The sequence below is a fragment of the Equus asinus genome, chromosome 13, assembly GCF_041296235.1.
Source record: "Equus asinus isolate D_3611 breed Donkey chromosome 13, EquAss-T2T_v2, whole genome shotgun sequence".
Taxonomy (NCBI): Eukaryota; Metazoa; Chordata; class Mammalia; order Perissodactyla; family Equidae; genus Equus; species Equus asinus.
In genome coordinates, this window is record NC_091802.1 from 35,582,451 (window position 1) to 35,609,555 (window position 27,105).

The 27,105-nt window shown below is 37.5% G+C and overlaps 1 protein-coding gene across 5 annotated transcripts in view; it reads left to right on the plus strand.

Annotated features, from left to right (window-relative positions):
• The window catches only part of SPAG9 (sperm associated antigen 9), a 126,509-nt gene that overhangs the window by 16,114 nt on the left and 83,290 nt on the right, over nt 1-27,105 (plus strand). For 4 of the 5 annotated variants that reach the window (XM_044744225.2, XM_044744227.2, XM_044744228.2 and 1 more), the window contains exon 2: nt 14,626-14,746. In XM_044744225.2, the coding sequence (XP_044600160.1) occupies nt 14,626-14,746 (121 nt within the window). Of the gene's footprint in view, nt 1-14,625; nt 14,747-23,163; nt 23,216-27,105 lie in introns of those variants that run through there. The other variant, XM_044744230.1, reaches the window with a different exon arrangement.

The window sequence follows — 27,105 nt, forward strand, 5'->3', positions numbered from 1 at the left end:
TATATGGGACACTGCCACAGCATGGCTTGATGAGTGATGTGTAGCTCTGCAACTGGGCTCCAAACCCACGAACCCCAGGCTGCTGAAACAGAGCGTGTGAACTTAACCCCTATGCCACCGGGCTGGCGCCGTTGATTTTATTAACTCATGTCTTGGACATCTTTCTTTGTTTGTACTAAGTGGTTGGATCATAACCACCCACAGGAATTGATTGAGGCCTCAAGGGGAGTTTGAAAGTCAGGACCCATCCTGGGTTCAGCTGCCATTGCTCACTGCTCGTTACAGTAGCAGGTACCTCCAACCACCTGAAGGAAGGTTTTCAAAATACAGGCATACTGCAGAGATATTGTGGATTTGCTTTCAGACCATCACAATAAAGCAACTATTGCAATAAAGAGAATGTTGCAATAAAGCGAATCACATGATTTTTTTGGTTTCCCAGTACATATAAAAGTTATTTTACATTATATTATAGTCTATTAAGTGTGCAGTAGCATTATGTCTAAAAAATGTACATATCTTAATTAAAAATACTTTTTTTGGGGGGAAGATTAGCTCTGAACTAACATCTGTTGCCAATCTTCCTCCTTTCTTCTTTTTTTTTTTTCTCCCCAAAGCCTCAGTACATAGCTGTATGTCCTAGTTGTAAGTCCTTCTGGTTCTTCTATGTGGGACACTGCCACAGCATGGCTTGATGAGGGGTGTGTAGGTGCATGCTCAGGATCTGAACCAGCGAATCCTGGGCTGCCGAAGCAGAGTGCACGAACTTAACTACTATGCCGCCGGGCTGGCCCCCCAAAAGTACTTTATTGCTAAAAAATGCTAACCATCATTCTGAGCCTTCAGTGACTCATAATCTTTTAGTTGGTGGAGGGTCTTGCCTCGATGTTGATGGCTGCTGACTGATGGGGGTGGTCATTGCTGAAGGCTGAGGTGGCTGTGGCAATTTCTTAAAATAAGACACCAGCGAAGTTTGCTGCATTGATTTGTCTGTCCCAAATGATTTGTCTGTAGCTTTTGAATACTGTTTGATGGCATTTTACCCACAGTAGAACTTCTTTCAAAATTGGAGTCAGTCCTCTCAAACCTTGTCACTGCTTTATCAACTAAGTTTAAGTAATATTCTAAATCCTTTGATGTCATTTCAACAGTCTTCACAGCATCTTCACCACGAGTAGATTTCATCTCAAGAAACCACTTTCTTTGCTCATCCATCAGAAGCAACTCCTCATCCGTTAAAAGTTTTATCATGAGATGGCAGCAATTCAGTCACATCTTCAGGCTCCACTTCTAATTCTAGTTCTCTTGCTGTTTCTACCACATCTGCAATTACTTCCTCCACTGAAGTCTTGAACCCCTCAAAGTCATCTGTGAAGGCTTGGAATCAACTTCTTCCAAATTCCCATTAATGGTTATATTTTGATCTCTTCCCATGAATCATGAATGTTCTTAGTGGCATCTAAAATGATAAATCCTTCCCAGAAGGTTTTCAATTTATTTTGCCCAGATCCATTAGTGGGATCACTATCTATGGGAGCTATAGCCTTACAAAATGTATTTCTTAAATAATAAGGCTTGAAATTTGAAATTACTCCTTGATCTGTGGGCTGCAGAATGGATATTGTGTTAGTAGAGGTGAAAACAACATTAATCTCATTGTACATCTCCATCAGAGCTTTCAGGTGACCAGGTGCATTGTCAATGAGCAGTAATATTTTGAAAGGAATCGTTTTTTTTTTCCCCGAGTAATAGGTCTCAACAGTGGGCTTAAAATATTCAGTAACCATGTTGTAAACAGATGTGCTGTCATCCAGGCTGTGTTGTTCCATTTATAGAGCACAGGCAGAGTGTATTTAGCATAATTCTTAAGGGCCCTAGGATTTTTGGAATGGTAGATGACCATTGGGTGAAAAGGACTGGGCAATCTCTAGTTTAAAAGAGACCTAAGAGCTACATCATCCAAGTGTAACGTATAGACTTTGTTTGGATCCTGACTGTAAAAGCATTTATAAGACAACCAGGAAAATCTGAATAGTGACTGGATATTCCCTATTATTTCATTAAAGAATGGGGAATGGTGCTATTCTAACTCATTATTCCTTTAGCATTTATTAGCTAAATTTTTTTATAAAGGAGAACTTCCCCCTCATCAACTGTTTGGTTACCCTAAGGTATGGTTTGTACAAGAAAGACAAGATGAGTGCTAGATTCTTCAATTCATACTTTTATAATTTCCCAGAGCTCTTCTTTGTTCTTTCTCTCTCCCTACCCCCACCTCTTTTTAAAAATAGCATACTGTTCTGGTTTCATGGATGCAATGACTTTTCTTTGGTCTCTGAGTGTATTAATTATAGTTTTCATTTGTTCTCTGCTTTGACTGTTTCCTCAGAGTCCCATTTTTTTCCTGATAGTTTTGGTCTCTCTTCTTTCAGATTGGAGTTTCAAGTGCCTAATAACCCTTAATTATCCCTTCATGTTTTAAGGGTGAGGCACTAAAAAAGGAGGGCCAGAAGCTGTGTGTGCCTGGATGCAGTTTACTGCCTATTGGGAACCCAGATTTCAATCTCCCATGGTCTTTTCTCAGAGACATTTGAGTTTTTCCAAAGAAAGATAATCTCTTTGTGGGTGGGGAGAGTGGAGTGGTAAGTAAGCCTAGTTATTATGGGAATTGGGGTGAGGGCAGGAATGGAAAGGGGGCTTGTCAGAATTACTGTTTGGTATATAGATTTTCACTTAATTCTTTTCATTTGACACCTGACTATGCCTGGTGTCCCCGAGTCTAGAATCTCTCTTACTGAGTTTATTCAGAACACAAACTTCCTATCTTCTGAGAGAGTGGGCAAGGAAGCCTCCTGGCTGCTCTGGGATGGTGCTGGGGAGCTACTGAGGATATTACTAACCAGTGCTTTTAGGCTTACCTTCTTACCCCCGGGTTTCAGCCCCACTGCCACCCGAGTTCTCTAATTACATAGTTTCTACAATATGGATCTATTGTAACGTATCCACCATCTATTGATGGACATGTAAGTCATCTTTCAGTTTTGAGCTGTTTCAAATAGCACTTCAATGAATATCCTTCTACATGCCCATTGTGCATATTTATTTGGTTTTTAATGACAGGAAGCTCTTATTACAGAACGTTGTCATATTAACTTAAATGCCACTAATAATTCTATTCCAAGTTATTTCTTTATTAACTGTTTATTACAGAAATATCCAAATACTAAAGTAGAGAAAATAGTATAATGAACTCCCATGTACCCATCACTCAACTTTTTAACAGTTATCAACATCAAGCCAATATTGTCTCTTCTGTCCCTCCCTACTTCCCCCTCAGCATCTACACCATAATTTTAAAGCAAATCAAAGATTACATATCAGTGAATCTCTAAAAGATAGAGTTAAAAGAAAATTATCACACCTAAAAGTTATAAACGATTATTCATTAATAATATTTAATACTTAATCAGTGTTCACATTTCCCTAATTATCTCATAAATGTAGTTTCATATTTGGTTATTTCAATCAGAATTGAAACAAGATGGTCCACGTATTTACACTTGGTTTAATATGTCCCTTAAGTTTCTCTTAATCTGTAACAGTTCTCCTTTTCCTCCCCCGGTCCCCTTCCTATTTAGTTTTGAAGAAGGGGGATCATATCCCTTGGGCATTACTTACTATGGTCTATCTTCTTATTTCTTAAAAGATACTACATTGAATAACAATTAGATTTAACTGAACAATAATTATTTAATAGAATGGAAGTATTTTCCTTCCCCCACTCTGCAAAGTAAATGAGGGGAAGATAATATCTTGTTGGATACTTAGCAATAAGTCAGCTTTTTATTTACTGGTGTTATTTTTTACACAACTACTGTAGTCAAAGTTACTATCGTAAAGGGCTTTTTTTTTTTTTTGTCTCTTGCATCTTTACTCCAACAAGTAACAATCTCTAGGGATTTTTTTTTTTTTTTTTTTAACTTCAGGAGCTTGCCTTTTCAAAGTATTCATTTGTTTTTCTCCAGAACAGTGGGGCAAAACAGCCCCTATAAGCCATCTGGACTTGAAAGCATTTCGGTTTGTCACAAAGCGTATTCTTTTTAGATCCTGACATAAGTCTGTATTGTCTACTGTCTTTCTTTTTTTGAACAGTGTCTAGTTGCTCCCAGGAGAGTTCTGTCTGAAGTTACATCAATGTTATTGCTGACCAATTAGTTATTAAGAGGGGAAAGGGGTATCTGGTGAAGATATGTTTATCAGACATGCTAAAAAAAAGCCCATTCATGGGTTCTTGTCCTACCCCTCAACACTTTCTCTAAACAGTGTGTGTGAGAGAGACATAAAGACAGAGACAGAGAGTGGGAGTGGAGGAGATGTGCACTCTACACCAGCACACCTGTGGGATCTGACACACTATCCTGTGCTGAGGGGTGGTAAGCAGAATTTTCCAGGGATAAGCTGGTTTTAAAGTTTGAAAAACTGCCCCTCTCCCGCCTTGATTTTGATATTGCCTTAACCCCATAATTTGCCAAATGTGGTGGAGGGTGACCAACTTTATAAAGTTATGCCACTGGCAAGAAGTTAAATCACATTAAGTCAATTATGAATGCTCTAGGCTGCTGCTGCTTTTTTTTTTTCCTATTAGGACAAAATGTTTTATTTATTTATTTATTAATTATTGCGGTAACATTGGTTCATAACATCCCATAGGCTTCTTACGAAAATTCATTTACTTTTTTTTCTCCTTCAAAATGTCTCTGGCTAGGGTAAAGCCTCTGAAATCCTGTTTACTATGTTTAAAAATACTGTGTTATATGCAAATTATAGTAATAAAAGGAAACCTAGTAATATTGGGAACTCTTTATTGTAAATACCTTTAAAATATAGGAAAGAATGAAGTCTATAAAATGGATCTATTTTGTGCAGTCTTTCTATAGACTTTTTGGAATGCATCTACACTTCTGTATCCTAGTTCTGAAATACATCACTCTTGTATTTTAGCTTTCGACATCAACAAATCTAATGTACTGTCATGGCATATAGCATGAATTGTATACAGTTGTGCACCACATAACAACATTCCATTCGATGACGGACCACATATACAAAGGTAATCCCGTAAGATTATAATGGAGGTGAAAGACTCCTATTGCCTAATGATGTTGTAGCCGTTGTAATGTTGTAGCACAACGCATTACTCACATGTTTGTGATGATGCTGGTGTAAACAAACCTACTGTGCTGTCAGTGGTGTAAAAGTATAGCACATACAATTATGGACAGTACTTAATACTTGGTAATGATAATAAACGACTATGTTACTGGGTTATGTATTTACTATCCTTATTGTTATTTTATAGTGTACTCTTTCTATTTATAAAAAAAACAGTTTACTGTAAAAGAGTATGCTGTGTTGTGCCGGCAGCAGCCTCATACATCTCATGTTTACGTGTCTCTTGATTACATCTTCCCTTGTGCTTGATTTAATCTCATGTTGTTTTGTTTGTTATGGCCCCTAAGTATACAAAATCCACTGATGATGTTGCCAGTATGAGGCCAGTCGAGTGATTGACCTTGAAATGAAATTAAAAGTGATTTAAAGACTGTGAAGGTGGAAAATCAGTGACAGTTATTGCTCGTCAGTCAGGCATGTCCCATTCCACCATATCTCCGATCTTGAAGAACAAGAACAAAGTGACGGAAGCTGTTAAAGGATCTGCTTTATTGAAGGCAGTGAGACTAACAGGAATTTGAGAAGGGCCTGTATCAGACATGGAGAAACTTCTGATGACCTGGATTGAAGACCAGACACAGGAGCAATCCCTCTGAGCACCATGACAGTCACGGCCAAAGCAAAAAGTTTGTTTGCTATGTTGAAAGAAAAGGCTAGGCCTGACTACACTGTTGAATTTACTGCTAGCTCTGGCTGGTTTAAACAGCTCAAGAGTTGTTATTCATGACATAATGTAAAAGTGAGTGGTGAGTCTTCGAGTGCTGATGTGAAGGCAGTTGAAGAATTTTTGGAAACTCAGTAAGCTGATAGTGGAGGAAAATTACTTGCCAGAGCAAATATTCAGTATGGATGAGACCTCCCTATTCTGGAAATGGATGCCTGAAAGGACTTTTATCAAAAGGAGACCAAGGCAATGCCAGGTTTCAAGGCTTTTAAAGGACAGGATAACAGTTGTGCCTGGGGGCAATGTTGTAGGCCGTGAATTGAAACCATTTGTGATCTGGCACAGTGAGAACTCCAGGGCCATTAAGCATATCAGTAAGCACATATTGCCAGTGTACTACATGAGCAATAAGGAGTCATGGATGATCCAATGATGCCCTCCTAAATTGCTCTGCCAATAAAATGGAGAAGTACCGTTTGAAGAATACCATACATTTCAAGATTTTGCTTATTGTTGGTAATGCTCCCAGACATCCTCCTTTTATTGGTAATCTTCTTCCCAATATCAAAGTGGTGTTTCTCCCTCCAGACACCACCTCTTTGATCCAACCAGTGGACTACTACCTGAGAAGGACATTTCCCTGGGCTATTGCTGCAACTGATGAAGACACTGATATAATTCTGGAAATGTAACAGCATCTATGACTGCATCAAGAACCTTGCTTGGGTTTGGGGTGATGTCACCAAGGAGTATATGTATGGCATCTGGAAGAAGACACTCAAGACGTTCGTCCATGATGTCAAAGGATTTGCCAAGGATGAAGAGATTGCAAAAATCAACAAGGCTATCGTTGAGATGGCAAACAACTTTAACCTGTGTGTGCGTGGGGATGACACTGAGGAACTCCTAGAAGTGGTTCTTTTTCTTTTGCTGAGAAAGATTGGCCATGACCTAACATTTGTTGCCATTCTTCCTCTTTTTGCTTGAGGAAGATTGTTGCTGAGCTAACATCTGTGCCAATTCTCTTCAATTTTGTATCCGGGACACTGCCACAGCATGGCTTGATGAGCGGTGCATAGGTCCATGCCTGGAATCCAGGCCTGTGAACCGTGGGCTGTGGAAGTGGAGTGCGTGAACTTAACTACTGTACCACCAGGCCGGCCCCTAGAGGTGGTTCTTGAGGAACTGACTAATGAGTAGTTGTTGGGACTGGAACATGAATGCTTAGCTGAAGAAGAGACAGAGAAAAGGAAACTGCAGGAGAAGAAAAAGAAGAACCTCCAAGAAAATTCACAATGAAGTGTTTAGCAGAAGCCTTTGCAGACCTCAACAAGCTTGTTAAATAGTTTGAAAACATGAACCCCAACATTGAAAGGTTTTCATTAATAGAGAGGAATGTTCATGGTGTATTATTTACTTACAAGTAAATCTATGATGAAAAAAAGAAACAAACCAAGCAAACCATCATGGACATATTTCTGAAAAGAGTGACACCTCCTCAAGAAGAACCTCAGGCAGGTCCTTCAGGAGGTATTCCAGAAGAAGGCACTGTTATCATAGGAGATGACAGCTCTATGCTTATTACTGTCCCTGAAAACCTTCCAGTGGGACAAGAAGTGGAGGTGGAAGACAGTGATATTGATGATCCTGACCCTGTGTAGGCCTCGGCTAATATGTGTGTTTATGTCTTAGTGTTTAACAAAGAAGTTTAAAAAGTAAAGGAAAAAAAAGGTTTTTTCTTTTAAATAGAGAAAAGCTTATAGAATAAGCATATAAGGAAATAAAATGTTTCTGTACAGCTGTACAATGTGTTTGTGTTTAAGCTGTTATTACAAAAGAGTCAAAAAGTTTAAAAAATTAAAATGCTTATAAAGTAGAAAAGTTACAGTAAACTAAGGTTAATTTATTATTGAAGACAAAAAAAGATTTTTTTAGAAATTTATTGTAGCCTAAGTGTACAGTGTTTATAAAGTCTACAGTAGTGTCAAGTAACGTCCTACACCTTCGCATTCACTCTCCACTCACTCACTCACCCAGAGCAACTTCCTGTCCTGCAAGCTCCACTCGTGGTAAGTGCCCTATACAGATGGACCATTTTTTATCTTTTATACCATATTTTACCCTGCCTTTTCTATGTTTAGATACACAAATGCTTACCATTGTGTTACAGTTGCCTACAGTATTCAGTACAGTAACATGCTATACAAGTTTATAGCCTAGGAGCAGTAGGCTATACTGTATAGCCTAGGTGTGTAGTAGGCTATGCCATCTAGGTTTGTGTAAGCGCACTCTGTAATCACACAATGACGAATCGCCTAATGACACATTTCTCGGAACATATCCCTGTCATTAAGCGACACATGACTGTATCATTAAAATGGAATTATCCCTTCACATTGATTTCCCTCTCCCTCAGTATTCCATTTCAGAGTTTGATTTTGATTAACTACATTTAGAAAAATGCCCATTATCATTTTTGGTCAGATAAACGGTAGTATTAATACTTGATAGGTCAAGCATTTCTAAGCAGAAATGCACATGAATTAAGGTTCATGTTGAGCTTTTCGGCCACCACTGAAGAGGTATAGTCCTATATTTTGCATTTCCCCCTTTTCCTTTATTGTTTTAAAATATGTAAATAATCCATGTTTATTGTTAAAAACCCCCAAAAAACCAAAAACCCCAAAACAGCAACTTTAGACTATGTAAGGATAGGCTATTAAAAAAAGATAAAATCACCCTAAGTCTCACCACTGATAAACAGCGATGGTCAGCATGTTGATATATGGCTGGAAACCTTTTCTTTTGCCTATTTATTCCTCCGGTTTATAAAAGTAGGATCATACTATATGTAACATTTTGTATCAAAGCCCTTGAGAATGTAAGGGCTTTGATCCACATTGCTAACCTCCACGCAGGTTGTACCAGTTACACTCGAAATAATGAGATACCTTATTTACAAATAAATATTCCATATGTGTTCTTGAATACCTCACAGATAGCTCACCTTGATATTAAAAATCCATTTTATTATATTACCCGTACTTCCCCCATCTCTTTACCCTAGATAATCGATACTACCTTCCCCACCAGTGGTCAAACCAGAAATCTAAATTGTTTCCTGACCTTTCCTTCTCTCTTCTCCTTTGCATTCATCCAGTCACCAATCTTGTTTATTTTACCTCCAAAATACCTTAAATTCATCCTCGTCTCTCCATCTTCACTGCCACTCTTGTAATTATCTTTCATCTGGACTACTGTGGTAACCTTTAGTCTCCCTTCAAATACTCCTATTCCCTTCTCAAACTCCCCTTGACCCCCATCGTGTTCCCCATATCTTCGCAGACTGGACTTTTCAGAGTATGAGTGGAGTTCAGCATGCTTAATATGATCCAGTATCCTGCAAGGCCCTGTGTGATTTGGTTGTTGTCTGTTTTCCAGCCTCATGTCAGGCCATTCCCTCTCCCATGTCTCTTAAGCTTGGCCATTCTGGATTTCCTTGGTTTCTTTCAGCCCCTCTTTGCTTGATGAACCTTTATTTATCCTTCAGCTCTCAGTTTAAATGTCTCAAGAATGTCTTCCTTGAGTCTCTCATATCCAGTCAGTTCCCCACTGTACACTTTTCTGATTATCTTGTACTTTTGTGTCACATGTGATTATAGTGTGGTTGCATTGCATGCACACTTGAACTCTGTGATTTTTAAGTCTTATTTCATATTCATAGTTTGAAATGTTGATTGTCTTGTAACCCACTACGTTCCAAGCACCTTAGAACACTTAGAATGATAGGGACTCAAGTTGTGTGTTGAAAGGATGGATGGATGAATGGAAGCTTATTTTCCCACTAATTCCCTTTGTGAATCAGAGGACAGATTCCAAACTTATTCTTTGGCTAAGAATAAGCCACTCAAATTTCAATCCCGAATTGTATTTCCCTGCGCATGCCATGATCTTTATGCCTTTGCTTGTACTGTTATCTCTGCCTGGAATGTCTTTACCCCACTTCGTCAGGTAAACTGTTCCTTTTAGAGTCAGCTGAAATGGCTTCTCTTTTTTTAAAGAAGATTTAGTCACTTATTTCTTTTGCCCCTTATACTTGCTTTCACTATGGTACTTAGAATGTTATATTCTTCGTTTACTGTTTCTTTGATGGCTTTCATGAAGTGAGTGCTTGGATTGGATGGATGGATAAGGAGTTTTAGTTTTATATTTAATATGTTATTTAATTTAAGAGTAAATCTTATGAATGATGTTACTTACTAGTTGGTAGTAAATATCTTTATACTGCCTAACTGCCTTTTCGGTACTTCTGCTGACATCTGGAAAACAGTCATTGTAAATAGGTGTATGGCTTTATTGTGACAAGAATTTTTTTTTTTAGTGAGAAAGATTGTCGCTGAGCTAACATCTGTGCCACTCTTCCTCTACTTTGTATGTGGGATTCCATCACATCATGGCTTGATGAGCAGTGTGCAGGTCCACACCCGGCATCTGAACCTGTGAACCCTGGGCCACTGAAGCAGAACATGCAAACTTAACCACTATGCCACTGGACCGCCCTGACGACAAATTTTTCTTTGACTAGAAAGTGACAGAATCGGATATGTTCCTATTTTTATGTTATCTCAATTAGTTTGTTGTATCAAAGTTAACAGGAGTAGAAAGCAGATATGCTTCTTTGAAGTAAATTAAGAAGACTAGGGCCCGCCCCAGGGCCTACTGGTTAAGTTCGGTGGGCTTTGCTTTGGTGACCTGGGTTTGGTTCCCAGGCACCAACCTATACCACTTGCCGGCAGCCATGCTATGGCGAGGACCGACAGGCAAAACAGAGGAAGATCGGCACAGATATTGGCTTAGGGTGAATCTCTCTCAGCAAAAAAAAAGAGAGAAGACTTTAAAACAAGAATCAGCCAGGTTTGTAGTCTACAAAGCTAGTAAGGAGGTTCAGCAGTACTCACGTGCTACTAGCCCACCTAGGATCTCTCAGTGTAGAAGAGATGTGAAAAGCCTTGTTGGAGGACTTGCTTTTTAGTGTAGCCCATGTCACCTATTGCGTGAGGATTTTCTCTGTAGTAGAGAAGATTAAGTATAGAAAAAAAGAAACAGTTCTCATTACCTCCCTTATAATCTACCTCCAACCCCAACGCAGGGAAAAGGAGTCCCCTATTAGGGCCGTGCACCAAACCTTTTTCTGCTAAGAGCTTTATTTTGGCATTTGATTGAATTTTATGAAACTTTTCTATTTCTACTCCAATTTTCTTTTTCTTATATTCTTATATCAATATTTCTTACTTTCACGTGATTGCTAAGTGCCATATAGAGAGCTTGGCTATCTTCTGAAGTCTTTTGTAGTTATCATCAGTATTCTGTTTCCTGAGCTACTCTACACAATACCAACTTCTGTTCCCAAGGTTATCTGTATTTTCAGGGATATTTCACAAAACAGTGGCCCCAAACTAGTCCATTTGACAGATGTTTTTCTTGGGTAACAATTTAGAAAATTTCAGTCATTTGTTACTTTCTATTTTTACTCTTTAAAGGCTTTTAAGAAGTGTTTATCCTACTAGGCTTTCACTGCCCTGTATGTATTAACATGCCTTATCAGAAATGAGGAGTATTTTTATTTTTGTTGTGTAACAGTGATTAACATTTTAAATGAGGATGGCAGCTTTACATTTCCAAGCCAAGATGTAATACACATTTAAAATTGGGATTTTCAAGAGCAGAGAGAATTTCTTAAAATTATTTTTAAAAATCAAGATTTACAATTTTCGTAAATGGGGAAAATCATTCTTGATTTCTTGTAGAACTCGAAGATGCACTGAAATTGAATGCACAGTTTTGTGTTTCATATATTTATCTTCCTGGGAGAAAGGATCTATTTTCGTAAGATTCTCGAAGGAGTTCATGATTACAAAATGCTTAAGATCTACTGTTTAGAACAAGAAAGGAAAAAACATATACACTCTTGTGAGAAACGGCAGCTCACTTTTGTAGTCTCTAAATTTATCTGTATTAATTTGCCTGAAAGAAAGGCCTGGGATTGTGTATTTGCTTTGGAATATTTTCATTATCTCCAGTCCTTTCCTGTAAAGGGAAACTGGAGAAACAGGAGATTTCCATTTGGAGATAAATAGCTCTGCCAGGCCAAGAACTGTCACATCATTTTGCAAAAAAACCAAAAAACTTTCTTCCTTTCATCATATTTACTTAAGGTGATATGAAGCCTCAGTGGTCGTAATAAAAGGTGGAAAATTCTGAAGCTTGAATCATCTAGGTAGGTCTAAGTCATGCTTGTAGAATAAGCAGGTAGTAGTGACTGCTAAACAGTTATGGATTATTCATGCCCTTCTGTAGCCAAACTGGGTCGCTAAGAAACGAAGCAGACATGCAGCTCTGTATCCGTGATGATGTTTCTTCTATCAGTCAGAAAGAAGTACTGAAGAGGCTGAATAGGGGTAAAGTTGGGTTTTTTACCAGCTTTATTGAGAAATAATTGACATGTAATGTTATGTAAGTTTAAAGTGTACAATGTAATGATTTGATACATGTATATATTGCAAAATGATTACCACAATAATGTTAGGTAACATATCCATCGCTTCACATAGTTAAAATTTTTTTTTCGGTGAGAACTTTTAAAATCTACTCTCTTAGCAAATTTCAAATATACAATACGGTGGTATTGTTAACTGTGGTTAACCATGCTCTACCTTATACCCCAGAACTTATTCATCTTATAACTGGGAGTTTGTAACCTTCGACCACCTTCACCCATTTCCCCCACCCCCAGCCCTGACCCTGGCAGCCACCAATCTGTTAGTGGTAAAGTTTTTTGTTAGGAGTTTATTAGCACAGCATTTTAAGCGTCACTTGGTAAACATCTGCTGTATGTTCTTTAAAACAGCATTTTATCCATAGCATAAAAGAAGCCTCCAATAAGAATTTCTGAACACCTACCCAGATATAGCAGTTCACTTAGCCAAAGGAGCATCATTTTCAAAGCAGGCCAAAAAATAATTACATTTTCTTATTAATTCTTAGTCTTTGCTTGTATCCCCAGGCAAAATGCTGAAATAACTCATTCAGACTTCATCAGCAACATCCTGTTACATAGTTGCTGCTTTTCTGTTCAATGTAACCTTTATATCACCTGCCTGCATTTGATCTGTAGCCAGTGACTGCCCTTGGAAGGCACGGATAGTATGGTACTGTCATGTTCCATGTGCCTGGCACATAGTAAGTAGTCAGTAGACATTTCTTGAATGAATGATTTGTCAAGTTTGCCTCTTTTCTTATATTTACTATAACCTTTACTCCTTCTATGTCTAGACATCTTTAGATTAATATTCTGGAAAAATAAACAATGGCTGTTTGAGACTTCCCAGAAGCCTCACAAATATGGAATATCTCCATAGAAGATATAGGGCAGGGGTGCTAAATGTGGGGTTTGTGGAAGGAATTAAGGAGTCTCTGAGCCCTGAGAAAAATAGGCGGAATTTGGGGTAAGGGCATTTTTTCTGGGGAAACATGTTTTATGGATGTATCAAATACCCAGAAGTGTCTGCGGACCCCCAAATGATTAAGAACCAATGTTTCAGAGGTTGTAGCTTTCAAGAGTCAAAGATAAGGAAAACATTGGCTAATAATATAAGGAAGTCAGATGGCTCTTGAGGGGAAAGTAGATGACTATATTAGGATGCTTTCAGTTTCTTGTGATAGAAACCAACTCAAACAAGCTTATGTAATATAGGAATTTATTGGTTTATGTAACTGAAAAAATAAAAAACACTGGGGAATACCAGCTCCAGGAACTACTGAATCTAGAACTCAAATAGTACCTTTAATTAGGGTTTTCTTCCTCCTTGCTCTTTGTCTTCTTTGTATTGGCTTTATTCTCAAGAATACGCTTTCCATGTGTTGGAAAAAGATGCCCGTCTGCAGCTTAAGTCCGCTAGATTCTTAGAGTTTGTGATTCCAGAGGAAGAGAGGTAGTATTCTTCCTAATAACTAGCAGATGTCCTGGAGAGGACCCTGATCAGTCTGGTTCAAGTCATATGCCCATCCCTAGGGAGATGGAGTCTTCACCAATCGAATTACATGGACTGCATAGAATTAGCATGAAACTAGGGAGAAGTTCCTCGAAGGAAGGCAGTGTGTTCAAGCGAAAAACAGAGTCCACTACAGTGATTGAAAAGTTTCAGGACAGATAAAGTAGGTAATGGACAAAAAAATTTCATATTAAAGCTATGGTGTATTTAGTGATGTCTAGGTTTTTTGTGAACTATACACTTTTCTGTATGGGTTTCAGTTTTAATTACTTCATAATTCTTCAGTTCTCCGTTTGTTGTACATGTTATGTATAAAATTATGTAAAAAACTCTCTTGAACTCAGATAAATATGCCAGTATGCTGTTAAAGGATTTATATGTTTGGAATATGATACATGTATTTCCTTTGGAATGCCCATTGTATGAAGTGGGAACACTCTCATAAACAAATTATTTTCTCACCTTTTTCCTTCTATACTTGGAGGTTTTAAAAATTAATTTTTATAGAAAACTAAAGTTATAGAGAAACTAAGTTCAGAATTCTGAGATCTTTTTGAGTAGTTAATGTCTAATTACCTAATTGTCTCGTGTCTTGATACCAAGAAACACAGGAGTTGATAATGTTAAAAAAAATTTTCATTTCTCTTGTGAAAATAATATATTTTTCTTCTTTATTAGAAATTCATTGAATTTGAAGACTCTCAAGAACAGGAAAAAAAGGATTTACAGACCCGAGTGGAATCTTTAGAATCTCAAACAAGACAGCTTGAACTCAAAGCAAAAAACTATGCTGACCAGAGTAAGTAAAAATACTTCCCCTCATCAGTACACATGAAAGAGTGGGCTGTAACGGTGCAGTGACTCATCCTGACATTTGACTAGGGTTTCAGCTACGTGCTTGGAATTGTCATCCCAGACTCGAGAGTGGGACCCGGGAACTAGGTTCAGTTCTTTTTTGTTCACATTCTCACGTGGTGCCTATGTCTGGAGAAATGACTAAATCGAAGATACCTATAAGACTCTCTTCTTCAATTTAGCTCTCAGCCTTTGTTTGCAGTTAACAATGTGCTTTATCCATTGTGCTGGATTCTGGGGTGTGTGTATGTGGATCATTCTTTCCGATTTTGACCAGGTACACAAAGTTGCATTGGTTCCTGTATTGCTCTGAAATTTAAAAATGTGAGAAAAACTCTAGCTTTGAAGTATATATAAAAAATTACTGAAATCTCTTTTCCTTTTCTGGTGGAAAACTGGGGGCATTTAGAGGAACAGAATGTCATTTTTCAGGATCATATCATTTTTAATATAATTTCATATATTATTCTTGATGTAAAAATAATTATGGTTTCAGACCCCAAGGATGATTTCCTCTTTTTGGCTAATGAAAGCAGACTTAATTAAGTCAAAATTAGAAACAGAAATGGGGAGAAACTTCATGGCCTGTTTTCATGTTTGACTCAGGCAGGCAGAGAGTGCTCCAGTTTTCCCCCACCCCCCGCATTGTGAACTTTCAGCACCGTGGGGAGCAAGAGATGGCCAACAGTTACTCCTCTCACATCACCCGTTCAGGCTACGCAGTGACGCCTGTTATTAAGGGACTGGCATTCATGGTGTATAGTCTTCACTACCAGGCTTGGAGTGTGTGAGATACCTTACTGCTCCCTCCAGGACTCTGGAAGAACCTAATAGAGCTAACCTACTACCACTGGGAATCTGGAGTTCAAGCCTTCTAGAATTCAAGGAGAACTCACAGGGCTATTAAGCAGATGTTGTAGAAGGGAACCAATGGATGTTGGTAACAGAAGCCAACTAGAGTGAGACAAAATGAGCCACGTGGTCGTGTCTTTGTACTTTTTAGGCTTGTAGATACCTACAGTGCTGTACCCTTCCTTTGTTAACGTTGAATACATCTGGTGGCTTCTGTGATTCTATTATAGAAATTTGAGGTCTTAGAGAGCTGTATGATGAAGTCCACAGTGCATATACTAACAAATAAATTACTGGAGTCACATTGCAATGAGTACCACTCATCTAGAGAAACAGTCTTGTGGCAATTGCAAGCTTTTGGTAGATTTCAAGGGTTACCATTCTTGGGGCTGGCCCTGTAGCGTAGTGGTTAAGTTTGGCGTGCTCTGCTTCAATGGCCTGGGTTGTGAGTTCAGATCCCAGGTGTGGACCTACACGACTTGTCAGACAAGCTGTGGTGACTACCCACATATAAAGTGGACGAAGATTGTCACAGATGTTAGCTCAGGGCGAATCTTCCTCAGCAAAAAATTAAAATAAAATAAAAATTAGTATTCTCTATTCAAAAAAGAAGAAAAATTGGCTATTAGAGATAATATTTTAATCCTAACTTGACTTTTTTTTTTTTTTATTTTTGCTGAGGAAGATTCACCATGAGCTAACATCTGTTGCCAATCTTCCTCTTTTTGTATGTGAGCCACTGCCACGATAGCATGGCTGCTAACCATCGAGTGTTGTAGGTCCATGCCCAGGAGCTGAACCTAGGCCACCAAAGTGGAGTGTGTCAAACTTAACCACTAGGGTACTGGGGCTAGCCCTTGACTGTGTTTTTATATCAGGGCTTATATAGTATTTTAGAACCAAATACTAAAGGCACAGTTGACAGAACTGACTTCTCATTGTTTTACCTATTAAATTTTTCTTCTGATTTCTGAAGAGTACCAAGTTTTAGATAAGGAAATTTTCTTTTAACTTAGAAAGGAACTCATTGTCTAGAATCCTTTTATGCATTAAGCAATCTGCTTCTGTGATAAGGGAGATACGAAAGGAAGAATTACCTTGTACTTAAAATTGTGTCTTTGATATCAAAGTACCTTAAAATACCTCTTTCCTTCAGAGGAGATACTGCTGATTTTTTCACAAAAGTAACTAAATGGGATGAATTACTAATTTTTTCATATACACTTTATCCTTTTTATTACTGAAATTCAAAGAACCTGCACCCTGTTCGTTTCTAGTAAATGTAAACAAAATATAGTAGTCTCTTAATTTGTCATCCAGTCCAGTGAGTCATAGCCATCTCTTTTGGAATTGGCATATTCTTTTTTGGAATTGTCATGTTCTGTTTAGTGGTTCTTGGTACATAATAGCGTTTGGTCATTTTTAATGTGAACAGAATTGAAGTAAGAAGTATTATCCATCCTCATATTCCTTTCTCAGAAGTACTGATTACTATGTTTTCCATCTTTTTTTTCTTCTTCTTCTTCTTCTTCTCCCCAAAGCCCCCTAGTACATAGTTGTGTATTCTAGTTGTAGGTCCTTCTGGCTCTGCTGTGTGGGACTCTGCCGCCTCAGCATGACTTGATGAGCGGTGCTAGGTCCATGCCCAGGATCCGAACTTGCAAAACCCTGGGCCACCAAAGCAGAGTGCACAAACTTAACCACTCGGCCACAGGGCCGGCCCCCTATGTTTTCCATCTTAATTCAAAGTAATTTTTAAAAATAAAGTATTATTTAAAAATAATGATAATTCTTTAGGGACAGGATGAGGAAATTCTTCACCAAGTGTTGGATATGATCTTGAGCTAAATTTGACCTGAAAACTTTATTTTTTGTTATTAGTATAATATCCCTCCAAGAACTTCTCCTCCTAGGAGTCTGCTATCCCATTTTGAAGTAAATCTTCATGTCTAAATCTTGTTAAAGAACTTACAGCTGTGATTAATCAAAATCGACTATTCAGATGCACAAAGCTGATAACACTAATTCTCTTGGTCCATGATAAATCTTCTTTTATTAATGCTTTGGAACTTAACTCCTTCTCCTTTGATACTTTGGAGTATTTTTCTCTTTGCCATCTAATTGTTTTCCTCTCTCTTCCTTCTGTTTTTCTCTAAGCCTTAATTGAGTATGATATGAAGTCTATCTTAAAATTTTCTTCCAAGTCTTTATCTTACCACATTTAAACATCTGAAAAAAATTTTGGAGGGAAAAAGAGTTTGACTCTTTTTTCACTTTACTCTCTTAGCTCCCCCCCAACCCCTCAAATCTCCAATATGAATCAAAGTCCTTTATTTTTTAAAAAGGTGGTGGTAGGAAGTAATCCTCAAGTATCATCAATGCCCTATCTTATTGGAAAACCAGGACTGGGAATATGTTTTTTAAAAGATGAAAGCCAATGTAAATGGATGTATGTCAGAGTATATTAATTCTTTCTTGTATAGTAGGAAACAGAATATCTTGACTATTTAATCTTAATTCTACTATTTAAAGAATATGCAGTGATTTTTATTACAGTTACTGTAACCTAACATCTATTTTTATTTTTTAAACTTTTTAAATGTTTTAAATGTATTTTTTAGTGTTATTAACATCTGTTTTAAATAAGCACTTATTTAAGGCCACAGAAATTACCAATGATGGATACCTATTGTAGAGGAGGGATGGGTATAGTTTTTTCTGTTTAGTGCTGTGTTTTTCAATGCCATAATGATAACAGTATCTTGTCCAATTTCCATGTTTATATTTAGTATGTTTAGTATTTAATTTTGAAAGACTGTCAATTCTGATTGACATGTTTTAGAGCACATATCCCTTTTAAAAAGTAGTCACAAAAAAAGTCCAGCTTCTGCTTTAAAGACTACTTCCTATGTTAAAAGGGGAAATTTTGGTTGTAGTTGCTTGCTATTTGAGAAGCAAGAAAATGTCAAGAAATAGGAACTGAATTAAAGGAGACACTTCACAGCTTTTGATAGTATGAATCTCTCAGGTTGTGGTATGATTTTACAATTGAGAAGTTCAGTCTATAAAAATTTTGTTACGGTTTTGTGGTCATGTTTGATTTTAGAAATTTCTGGTTGCTCTCTTTTCAATATTTGAACTATATAAGAAGTATCTTTGGTTTTGCAACATGAATAAAACATTTTTTAACATGCTGTATGTTATTCCTTATTTGGAAGTAACAATAACACTTCTTGGTAGTTAACACCTTGTGAGTCTTAAGGAAGAAGCTGAAATATATGTGGAGAGGAATAAGGAAGTTGTGGATTGAGAAAGGCTGTTGGTGCTTTTCAATTGTGTAAGGAGTCTACAATCAACCTTGCTACTCAAGGTGTGGCAGTAATGGGTTCTTCGTCAGAAAATACTTTATATTCATTAGCTCTGTTGTATATCGAGTATTTCCATCTTGTAAGCCATTAAGCCAAATATTATCTTAAATAAGTCAAGTAAATATGGACAGCTTTAAATATTAAAAATATTAAACTACTACTGTATGCCTGGCATTCAGCCTAGGTATGGTTGTGGTACAGAAGAGTATGATATGGTCATTGCAGTCAAAGAAATCATAGTTCTGTGGGGGGAAAAGGTTATGTATGACCTTCTAGTCTTTTTTCCATGTGTACCGTGTTCTTATATCACTGCAGTTAGAATGTACATATAATTTTGTTTCTTTTCCTTAACATTATCATACGTATTTTCCTTGTATAATCTTTAATTATTATCTGTTAAATATCTGTCTACACCTGTCATTCAGAAGGTATGCTGTCTACGAACAATTCTTGTTTTCTCTGAGAAACTATGCTTTCCCCTTTGTCTAATGAGAATTATTTAATGGCCACTTTGTTTTTTCACCTTGGTTACTCAGTGTGACCATAATTAGTTTGGACCCTACTTGATTGGCATATTTAAATTGTTTTTTTCCTTGGTCCACATTTTATACATATATAATTAATTGTTAAGATATATTCTTGTAAGCTATCTCCAATCCTTCGTGGCAAAAATAAATATAGGAAAATTATTTTTTTCAGATTTTATTTATTTATTTTTTTGAGGAAGATTAGCCCTGAGCTAACATCTGGTGCCAGTCCTCCTCTTTTTGCTGAGGAGACTGGCCCTGAGCTCACATCCGTGCCCATCTTCCTCTACTTTATATGTGGGACACCTACCACAGCATGGCTTGTCAAGCGGGTCCGTACCCAGGATCCAAACTGGCAAACCCCAGGCCACCAAATCGGAACGTGTGAACTTAACCGCTGCGCCACTGGGCTGGCCCCATAGATAAATTTTTTAAAAACCAGGGGCTAGCCCCATGGCTCAGTGGTTAAGTTCGAGAACTCTGCTTCGGCAGCCTGGAGTTTTGCCAGTTCAGATCCTGGGCGCGGACCTAGTATAGCTCATCAGGCCATGCTGAAGTGGCGTCCCATGTAGCAGAGCCAGAAGGACCTACAACTAGAATATACAACTATGTCCTGGGGGCGGGGGGGGGGGGGGGGGTTGGGAGAGGAAGAAAAGTAAGGATTGGCAACAGATGTTAACCCAGGTGCCAATCAAAAAAAAACAAAAACAAAAACACTTCTCCTGTTGATTGGTTGGACATTTTTTATAGTATTTTTCACATTACAGTGAATATTTTTTCACACATATAGATTTCCCTCTCTTTGGATAATTTTCTTAGAATATATTTGGGGAAGTAGGTCAAGGAATATGAACATTTTAGTGATTCTTGGTATCTAATAGTGTTTGGTCATTTTTAATGTGAACAGAATTGGAGAAGTAAGATTTAGTATCATATTTCATTTTGTTTATCAAAACTTATGAATTTGAATCATTATTTACAACATAGTAGCATGCAGAGCTGATATAGAACCATTTATTATTTGATTCTCTCGGGAGACTTCTCTGGCCCTCAAATTCCTTGGGTTTATAATGGATGACTTTCCCCTTGAATTGTGGAGATGGCAGGAGATTTAGATGGTGATAATTTTAAGCACTTAAAGACTCTTCTCTGATTCTTCCCTTCATTTCTTTGAATGAAAATCCATTTTTTTAAGTTAAATGGAAAAATGATACTGACAACTGATAACATTTGTGGTAGAGCCATGTTCTCTGACCTTTCTGCCATTTCCATCCCCCATGTAACATTCATTTGCTTTTTAGATTTCTTATCAAGATTTTAGTCTAATAAAATATCTTCAAGCCTTTACCTTAAAACATTTATGGTTAGTGGAAAGAAAATATTCCTTATTTCTTGATCAAAAGAATTAGCACACCACTATATGGCAAGTATGGGGAAGTAGTATAATCATTAACATATTTTTTATTTTAAAGGAATAAGTGCCTTGAAACAGACTTTAAATTTGGAAATTATTTACAAGCAAAGTCTCTCTGTTAATGATGTGGTTGATAAATTGAGAATTTTCACAACACAGAAGAAAAACCGTTTTTAAGTAACTAGGTCTAGTTTCATACCAAAGTTAATAGTTGAAAGGGCCTAAATATTTTTGTTCACTATTTTCAAATCACTTAAAAAAAATTTCAGGTGGATAAAAAGTTTTTTTCATTCGCTTCATGGTACTTTGCAATTGGCAATGAATGTTAATATTCTGAAAATTTGAATAATATTGTAATAGGTCACTTTTTCCATTTTAATTTTATCTTGTCAGTAGATAATCCCTCTACATTATTTTCAGAATGATGAAAGTAGATAACTGATGATTTGTATTTTTCTTGAATGCACAGTTTTGTTTTTTTAGTGAGGAAGATTGACCCTGAGGTAAAATCTATTGCCAATTTTCCTCTGTTTTTTTTTTTTCCTCCTCAAAGCCCCATTGCATAGTTGTATATCCTAGTTGTAGGTCATTCCAGTTCTTCTATGTGGGATGCCACCACAGTGTGACCTGATGAGCAGTGTGTAAGTCTGTGCGCAGGATTCAAACCAGCAAACCCTGGGCTGCTGAAGTGGAGTGCACAAACTTAACCACTCGGCCACGGGGCTCACCCCCTGAAAGCACATTTTTTAATAAGGCAGCTTTTGGAGTTTCAGATTTATATCTCCTGATTTTAGAAAAAGACAAAATGAAATTCATTATATAGAAAGTTACTTTTTTAGTCCATTTTACTCGAATCTAGTTCTTTGCAATATTAAGGATATCCATATACTTAATAAACTGTTCTTAAGGGCTGTTTCTTTTATTTTTTTGAGGAAGATTAGCCCTGAGCTAACTGCTGCCAATCCTCCTCTTTTTGCTGAGGAAGACTGGCCCTGAACTCACATCCATGCCCATCTTCCTCTACTTTATACGTGGGATGCCTACCACAGCATGGCTTGCCAAGTGGTGCCATGTCCGCCCCCGGGGTCTGAACTGGGGAACCCTGGCCCACTGAAGTGGAACGTGCGCACTTAACCTCTGCATCATCAGGCCGGCCCCAAGGCTGTTTCTTTTTTACGGCCTCAATATGAGAGGGAAAAGCAGAAAATTAGGCACAAGATAATTTATGCAAACATTTTACTACTTCTGCTTCAGTAGATAATATACTGTGTGATCTTCAGATCTGTTTTATTATGTTTTATTTTTTATACTTAGACTCTTTCATTTCTGTAGTCTGATGTTGTCTGTTGAGAACCTTAAGGTTGTAGTTTATATTTAATATCTAGAACTAAAGGTTTCATGGAAAATTAATTTTGTAAGAGTTAAAGGATTTGTGGTGATTTAGTTTAGAGAACAGAATAAACGTGAATGATTTGATTACTCCTTCAAGCATATAAAGAGATGGATAAGGAAGATACCAAGTTGTTTTTCTGAGAAAATTAAAGAAAATGAATTTATTGGTTTTGGTTGATCATGAGGAAGTGTTTCTTGACCGTGAAGGTGGACATAGGAATATGTGCTAAGGGAAAGCATGGACTCTCCCTACGCAGAGACGTTAGTGGGAACATAGTGCATTTTCTGCTGTGATGGCTTGGGAGCATCTTCGAGGCAGTGACTAGATCAGATCTCTAGAAGCCCCTACCACTGGGATTCTTTGTAGTTATCCTACTGTGTTTTAGGGATATGGTCATTGATTCATGGGAATCCTTAAGCATTTCACACTGTGTCACTGATTAATACCATTTATCTGTCTGAAAATCTTTTGAAGTTTTTTGACATAGTGAAGGACTTAGTTGGCAGAGGACGGGTTTTTATTACTGTATTGATGTGGTTGTCTGAGATTCGTTTGCTCCGAAGTCAGCATTTGATTCTTTCTTACCTGTTGAGATTCTTGATACTAAATTGTTCAAAGAAAAGCATCTGAAAGAACAATGTCAATCTTCTGAGGCCAAGCACCAGTCAGATTATCTGCCTTCCGTGAATAGTAAGAACTGATGATTCCTTTTGAGAAGGCAAATAATGAGTTGGATATGGCGTTCTAGCGGGTCTGTTTCTCTTTCTTCCCCCCATAGGCCTATCAGCAGTCTGATGGGGCAGAAGACAACAGAGATGGAAGGTGTTCCAAACTTGGCAAAGGCCATCAATCTAAGGAGGTAAGCTCTGATTTTGAGCAGGCAGAGCAGGTGGCTCTTCCTGCCTTAATCATATCCTCTTGCTCTTTGGAAAGATAGATAGAAAGAAAGAGCATTCAAAATGAGGCTGAACTATATCTCCATTAGCTATTATAAGGGCAAAATTTTGGATTAGTCTTTGATTCTTTTTTCTTGCCCCTGCCCCCCTTTTCCTTTTTAGATGCATTGATTTGTTTGATTTTTTTTCCTCCCCAGAATATTAGTAGTTAATAAGAAAATGGCAGATGAGTTATCTGTTGTTTCAGGATAGGAACGGTGAACAGAATCTTGTTTATTTCCAGTTAATCTCAGGTTGTGGCTAGTTTGCTGAGTAAAATGGTAAGCTTTTTGGATTTTTCCTGAGATCATTTTGAGGTTTGGGTTCACATGGGAACTGTTAAACAAGAAATGATCTTTTACTACACTTCAGCTCTAATGCAACAATATGGGCATAGGTTGTTGACTTTATGGTACTTGGGGCTTTGGGGGATGTATGTCTACCATCCTTGCCCAGTTGGGCCTTTCTTTGCCACTTTCCCCTTCCCTTCTTCTTCTCTTTTCTTTTCCCTTTTCTGATTACTTAGTGGCATTTAGGACTTTAAAGAGATGGCTCTTCCCAGCATTTGAAGGTACTTCTCAGTTAAACACTAAACCAGCTCATGTGACTTAGGCCTTGAGAAAACTGAGTCCGTTGACTATATTGTTGTCTTGAGTGTTGTTAAGTATCTTCAGAAAGAATGAGAGGTTCTGAATTTGTATTTATATAACCTTGGTGGTTAACTCATATACCTAGAAAGATAATACTAATATTTAGAATCACAGTACAGGTAAAGAAAACATGAAATACGGAAAGTCATAGACGGTTTCAGTCAAGGTACTTGCTGGAGGTGTTAGGTTGGAGAAATTAATCTCCAGAATAACCTTCAGAAAATCGTTCAGAATAACAAAGACATTACCTGTTTTTAAATCACCATGGAGTGACATACTTTTGATGATTTAGAATGCCTTTTAAGAAGATTTAATGCATGTTTATAAGCTAATATGAGTTAAAATAAACTTTAGTTGCTGTAGCAAACAAGCCACAAAAAACACATATAATGACTTAAATGTTATATGTTACTTCTTGTTTATGTGAAGTTTAAAATGGATGTTTTTGGTAGGTAGGTCACCGCTTTGATGACGTAGGCCCTCTCCATTTAGAGCTCCAAGTTCGTCATATTCACCTGCATTAAGTTGGAGGAAGGGGAAAGGGAATGGACAACTGATTGTCTGTGGAAGGTTTTTATTGGGCCAGGCCTAGGAGTGGCGCACAGAGCTTTTGCTTCTACCTCATTGCTATAACTCAGTCAGAAACTAAATACAGAGGCTGGCATATGTGGTCTAGCTATATGTCCAAGAGAAAAAGGAATTCTTTCGTTAATATCTGGCCGGTCTTTGCCTCAGCTTAACAGCCTTGGTAGATGGTACAAGATTTTGCTGAAGTGTTGAGGTATGGGAGTGCGTGTTCCTACAGCTTAGCAACCATCTGCCTATTCTTTCTACTGTGAATTATCTGAGGAAGAAAAGATGAGGGAATTTTAATGAAAATGAGTATTTATGATTTGTGCTCTCATATAATCTGATTTTTAAATAACTTCAGGGTTACTTTGGCTTAATGTCTGTTATCACTTTAAAACTCTTCACTGCATATTCATTCATATATTCAACAAGTATTTACTAGATGTTGAGATTTTCTTTTTGTTCTCCTATGATTTTACTTCCCACCTTTTCCTTTAAAAAATAGGTTACTATTAAATTAAGATGTAATTTTCTGTTGCTTGTTTTAAGGATAGATTTTGAATGACCCTCCTACCCCCTCTTTAAAAAATATAATTCACTTACCATAAAATCCGCCATTTTATTTTATTTTATTATTTATTTTTTTTGAGGAAGATTAGCCCTGAGCTAACTGTTCCAATCCTCCTCTTTTTGCTGAGGAAGACTGGCCCCGAGCGCACATCTGTGCCCATCTTCCTCTACCTTACACGTGGAATGCCTACCACAGCATGGCTTGCCAAGCAGTGCCATGTCCGCACCTGGGATCTGAACCAGTGAACCCTGGGCAGCCGAATTGGAACATGCACGCTTAACCGCTGCACCACTGGGCCGGTCCCAAAGCCCACCATTTTAGAGTGTACAATTTAGTGGGGTTTAGTATATTCACAAGGTTGTGCAACTACTATGTCTGTCTAATTCCAGAACATTTTCATCACTCCAAAAAGAAACCCCATACCTGTTAGTACTCAGTCCTCGTTCTCTGCATCCCCTCAGCCCCTGACAACCACTAATCTATTTTCTGTCTCTATAGATCTGCCTATTCTGGACGTTTCATATAAATGGAATAATACAACATATGATCCTTTGTAACTGGCTTCTTTCACTTAGCATAGGTTCATCCATGTTGTAGAACGTATCAGTACTTCATTCCTTTTTAGGGCTGAATAATATTCCCTCATATGGATATACTACGTTTTGTGATTCCCCCACCCCCTTGTATTATTTTTACTTTTTGAGATTGGCACTTGAGCTAACGTCTGTTGCCAATCTTTTTTTTTTTTCTTTTCCTTCTTCTTCTCCCCAAAGTCCCCCCAGTACATAGTTGTTTACTCTGGTTGCAGGTCCTTCTGGCTCTGCTGTGTGGGATGCTGCCTCAGCATGGCCTGATGAGTGGTGCCATGTCTGTGTCCAGGATCCAAACAGGCAAAACTTTGGGCCACCAAAGCGGAGCGTGTGAACTTAACCACTATGCCATGGAGCCGGCCCTCCAACCCCTTTTAAGTAGCTGTATCCTGCTGGTGTCAGAACTTGAAATAACCTAACTTGGCTATCTGGAAGCCTGTATAGTTTTGCAGAGTTGAATAATAGTAAACAACCACTTTGGGAAGATATCCCTTGGGTTTCTCCTTGCCATCCTGACTTGTTTAGTTCTGAATTCATAAGTGGGGAAGTAGATAACTTAATGTTTGAACCATCTTTGTAATGCTTTGATTGTATACTAGTAATAGGTAATGTATTAGCGTTCTAGTTTTGCTTTGTAGAATTAGTTATCAATGATACATCTGGATATAACTATACAAAATAGCAAACCTTCTGTTTAATCTTAAATAGAGAAATAATCATTTAAGGGCCTCAAGTAAGTAGACTGAGGTGAATAGGCTATAATTTATTCTTTTATGGGAGTGGAGAGGAAGATGGAAGTGGATAATACTTAGGCTAGAGGAGCTGATTATCATTCCTATAGATATAAATCTAATTTATGTAGACATTTTAACCAAGAGATAATTTGTCCACTTTTATTTTAAAATTAGAGGTAGATAGAATGTTTTAGGAGCCATGACTGGTGAATTATGGGGTAACACCCAGGGTTGATTATTTAAAATAGCCCCTAAGATCACATGAACAAAAAATATGAAAAGTTTTAAGAAAGTGATTAATATAAAGATGTTGAAACTTCCTTTTTAGAAGGAACTTTGATTTTCTGATTCAGTGGTTAGGTTTTGCTAACAAAATACATGTTTTATGGGGTACAAATCTTTTCTTGCCCAAGGAAAATTTACAATGTGAATGCGGAATTGAATACATTGTAAATTTTGGAGAGAGGTTTTTTGCCACCCAGATCTTATGAGTAAATGAAGTATATTATTCTAGGAAAAACCTCTGGACTTGACTGAATAGTAAAAGCCTATAGCTCTGTAATAAGGATAGAAAATATTCCTTAAATACACTTGTTTCAAATTTCATTTTCTGTATTGATGAGATACATTCTCAAGTTAATTAGTGAATTGTATCATCCCCTATTATACAATAAGGTAAGTTTTAAAATTATCTTCTCT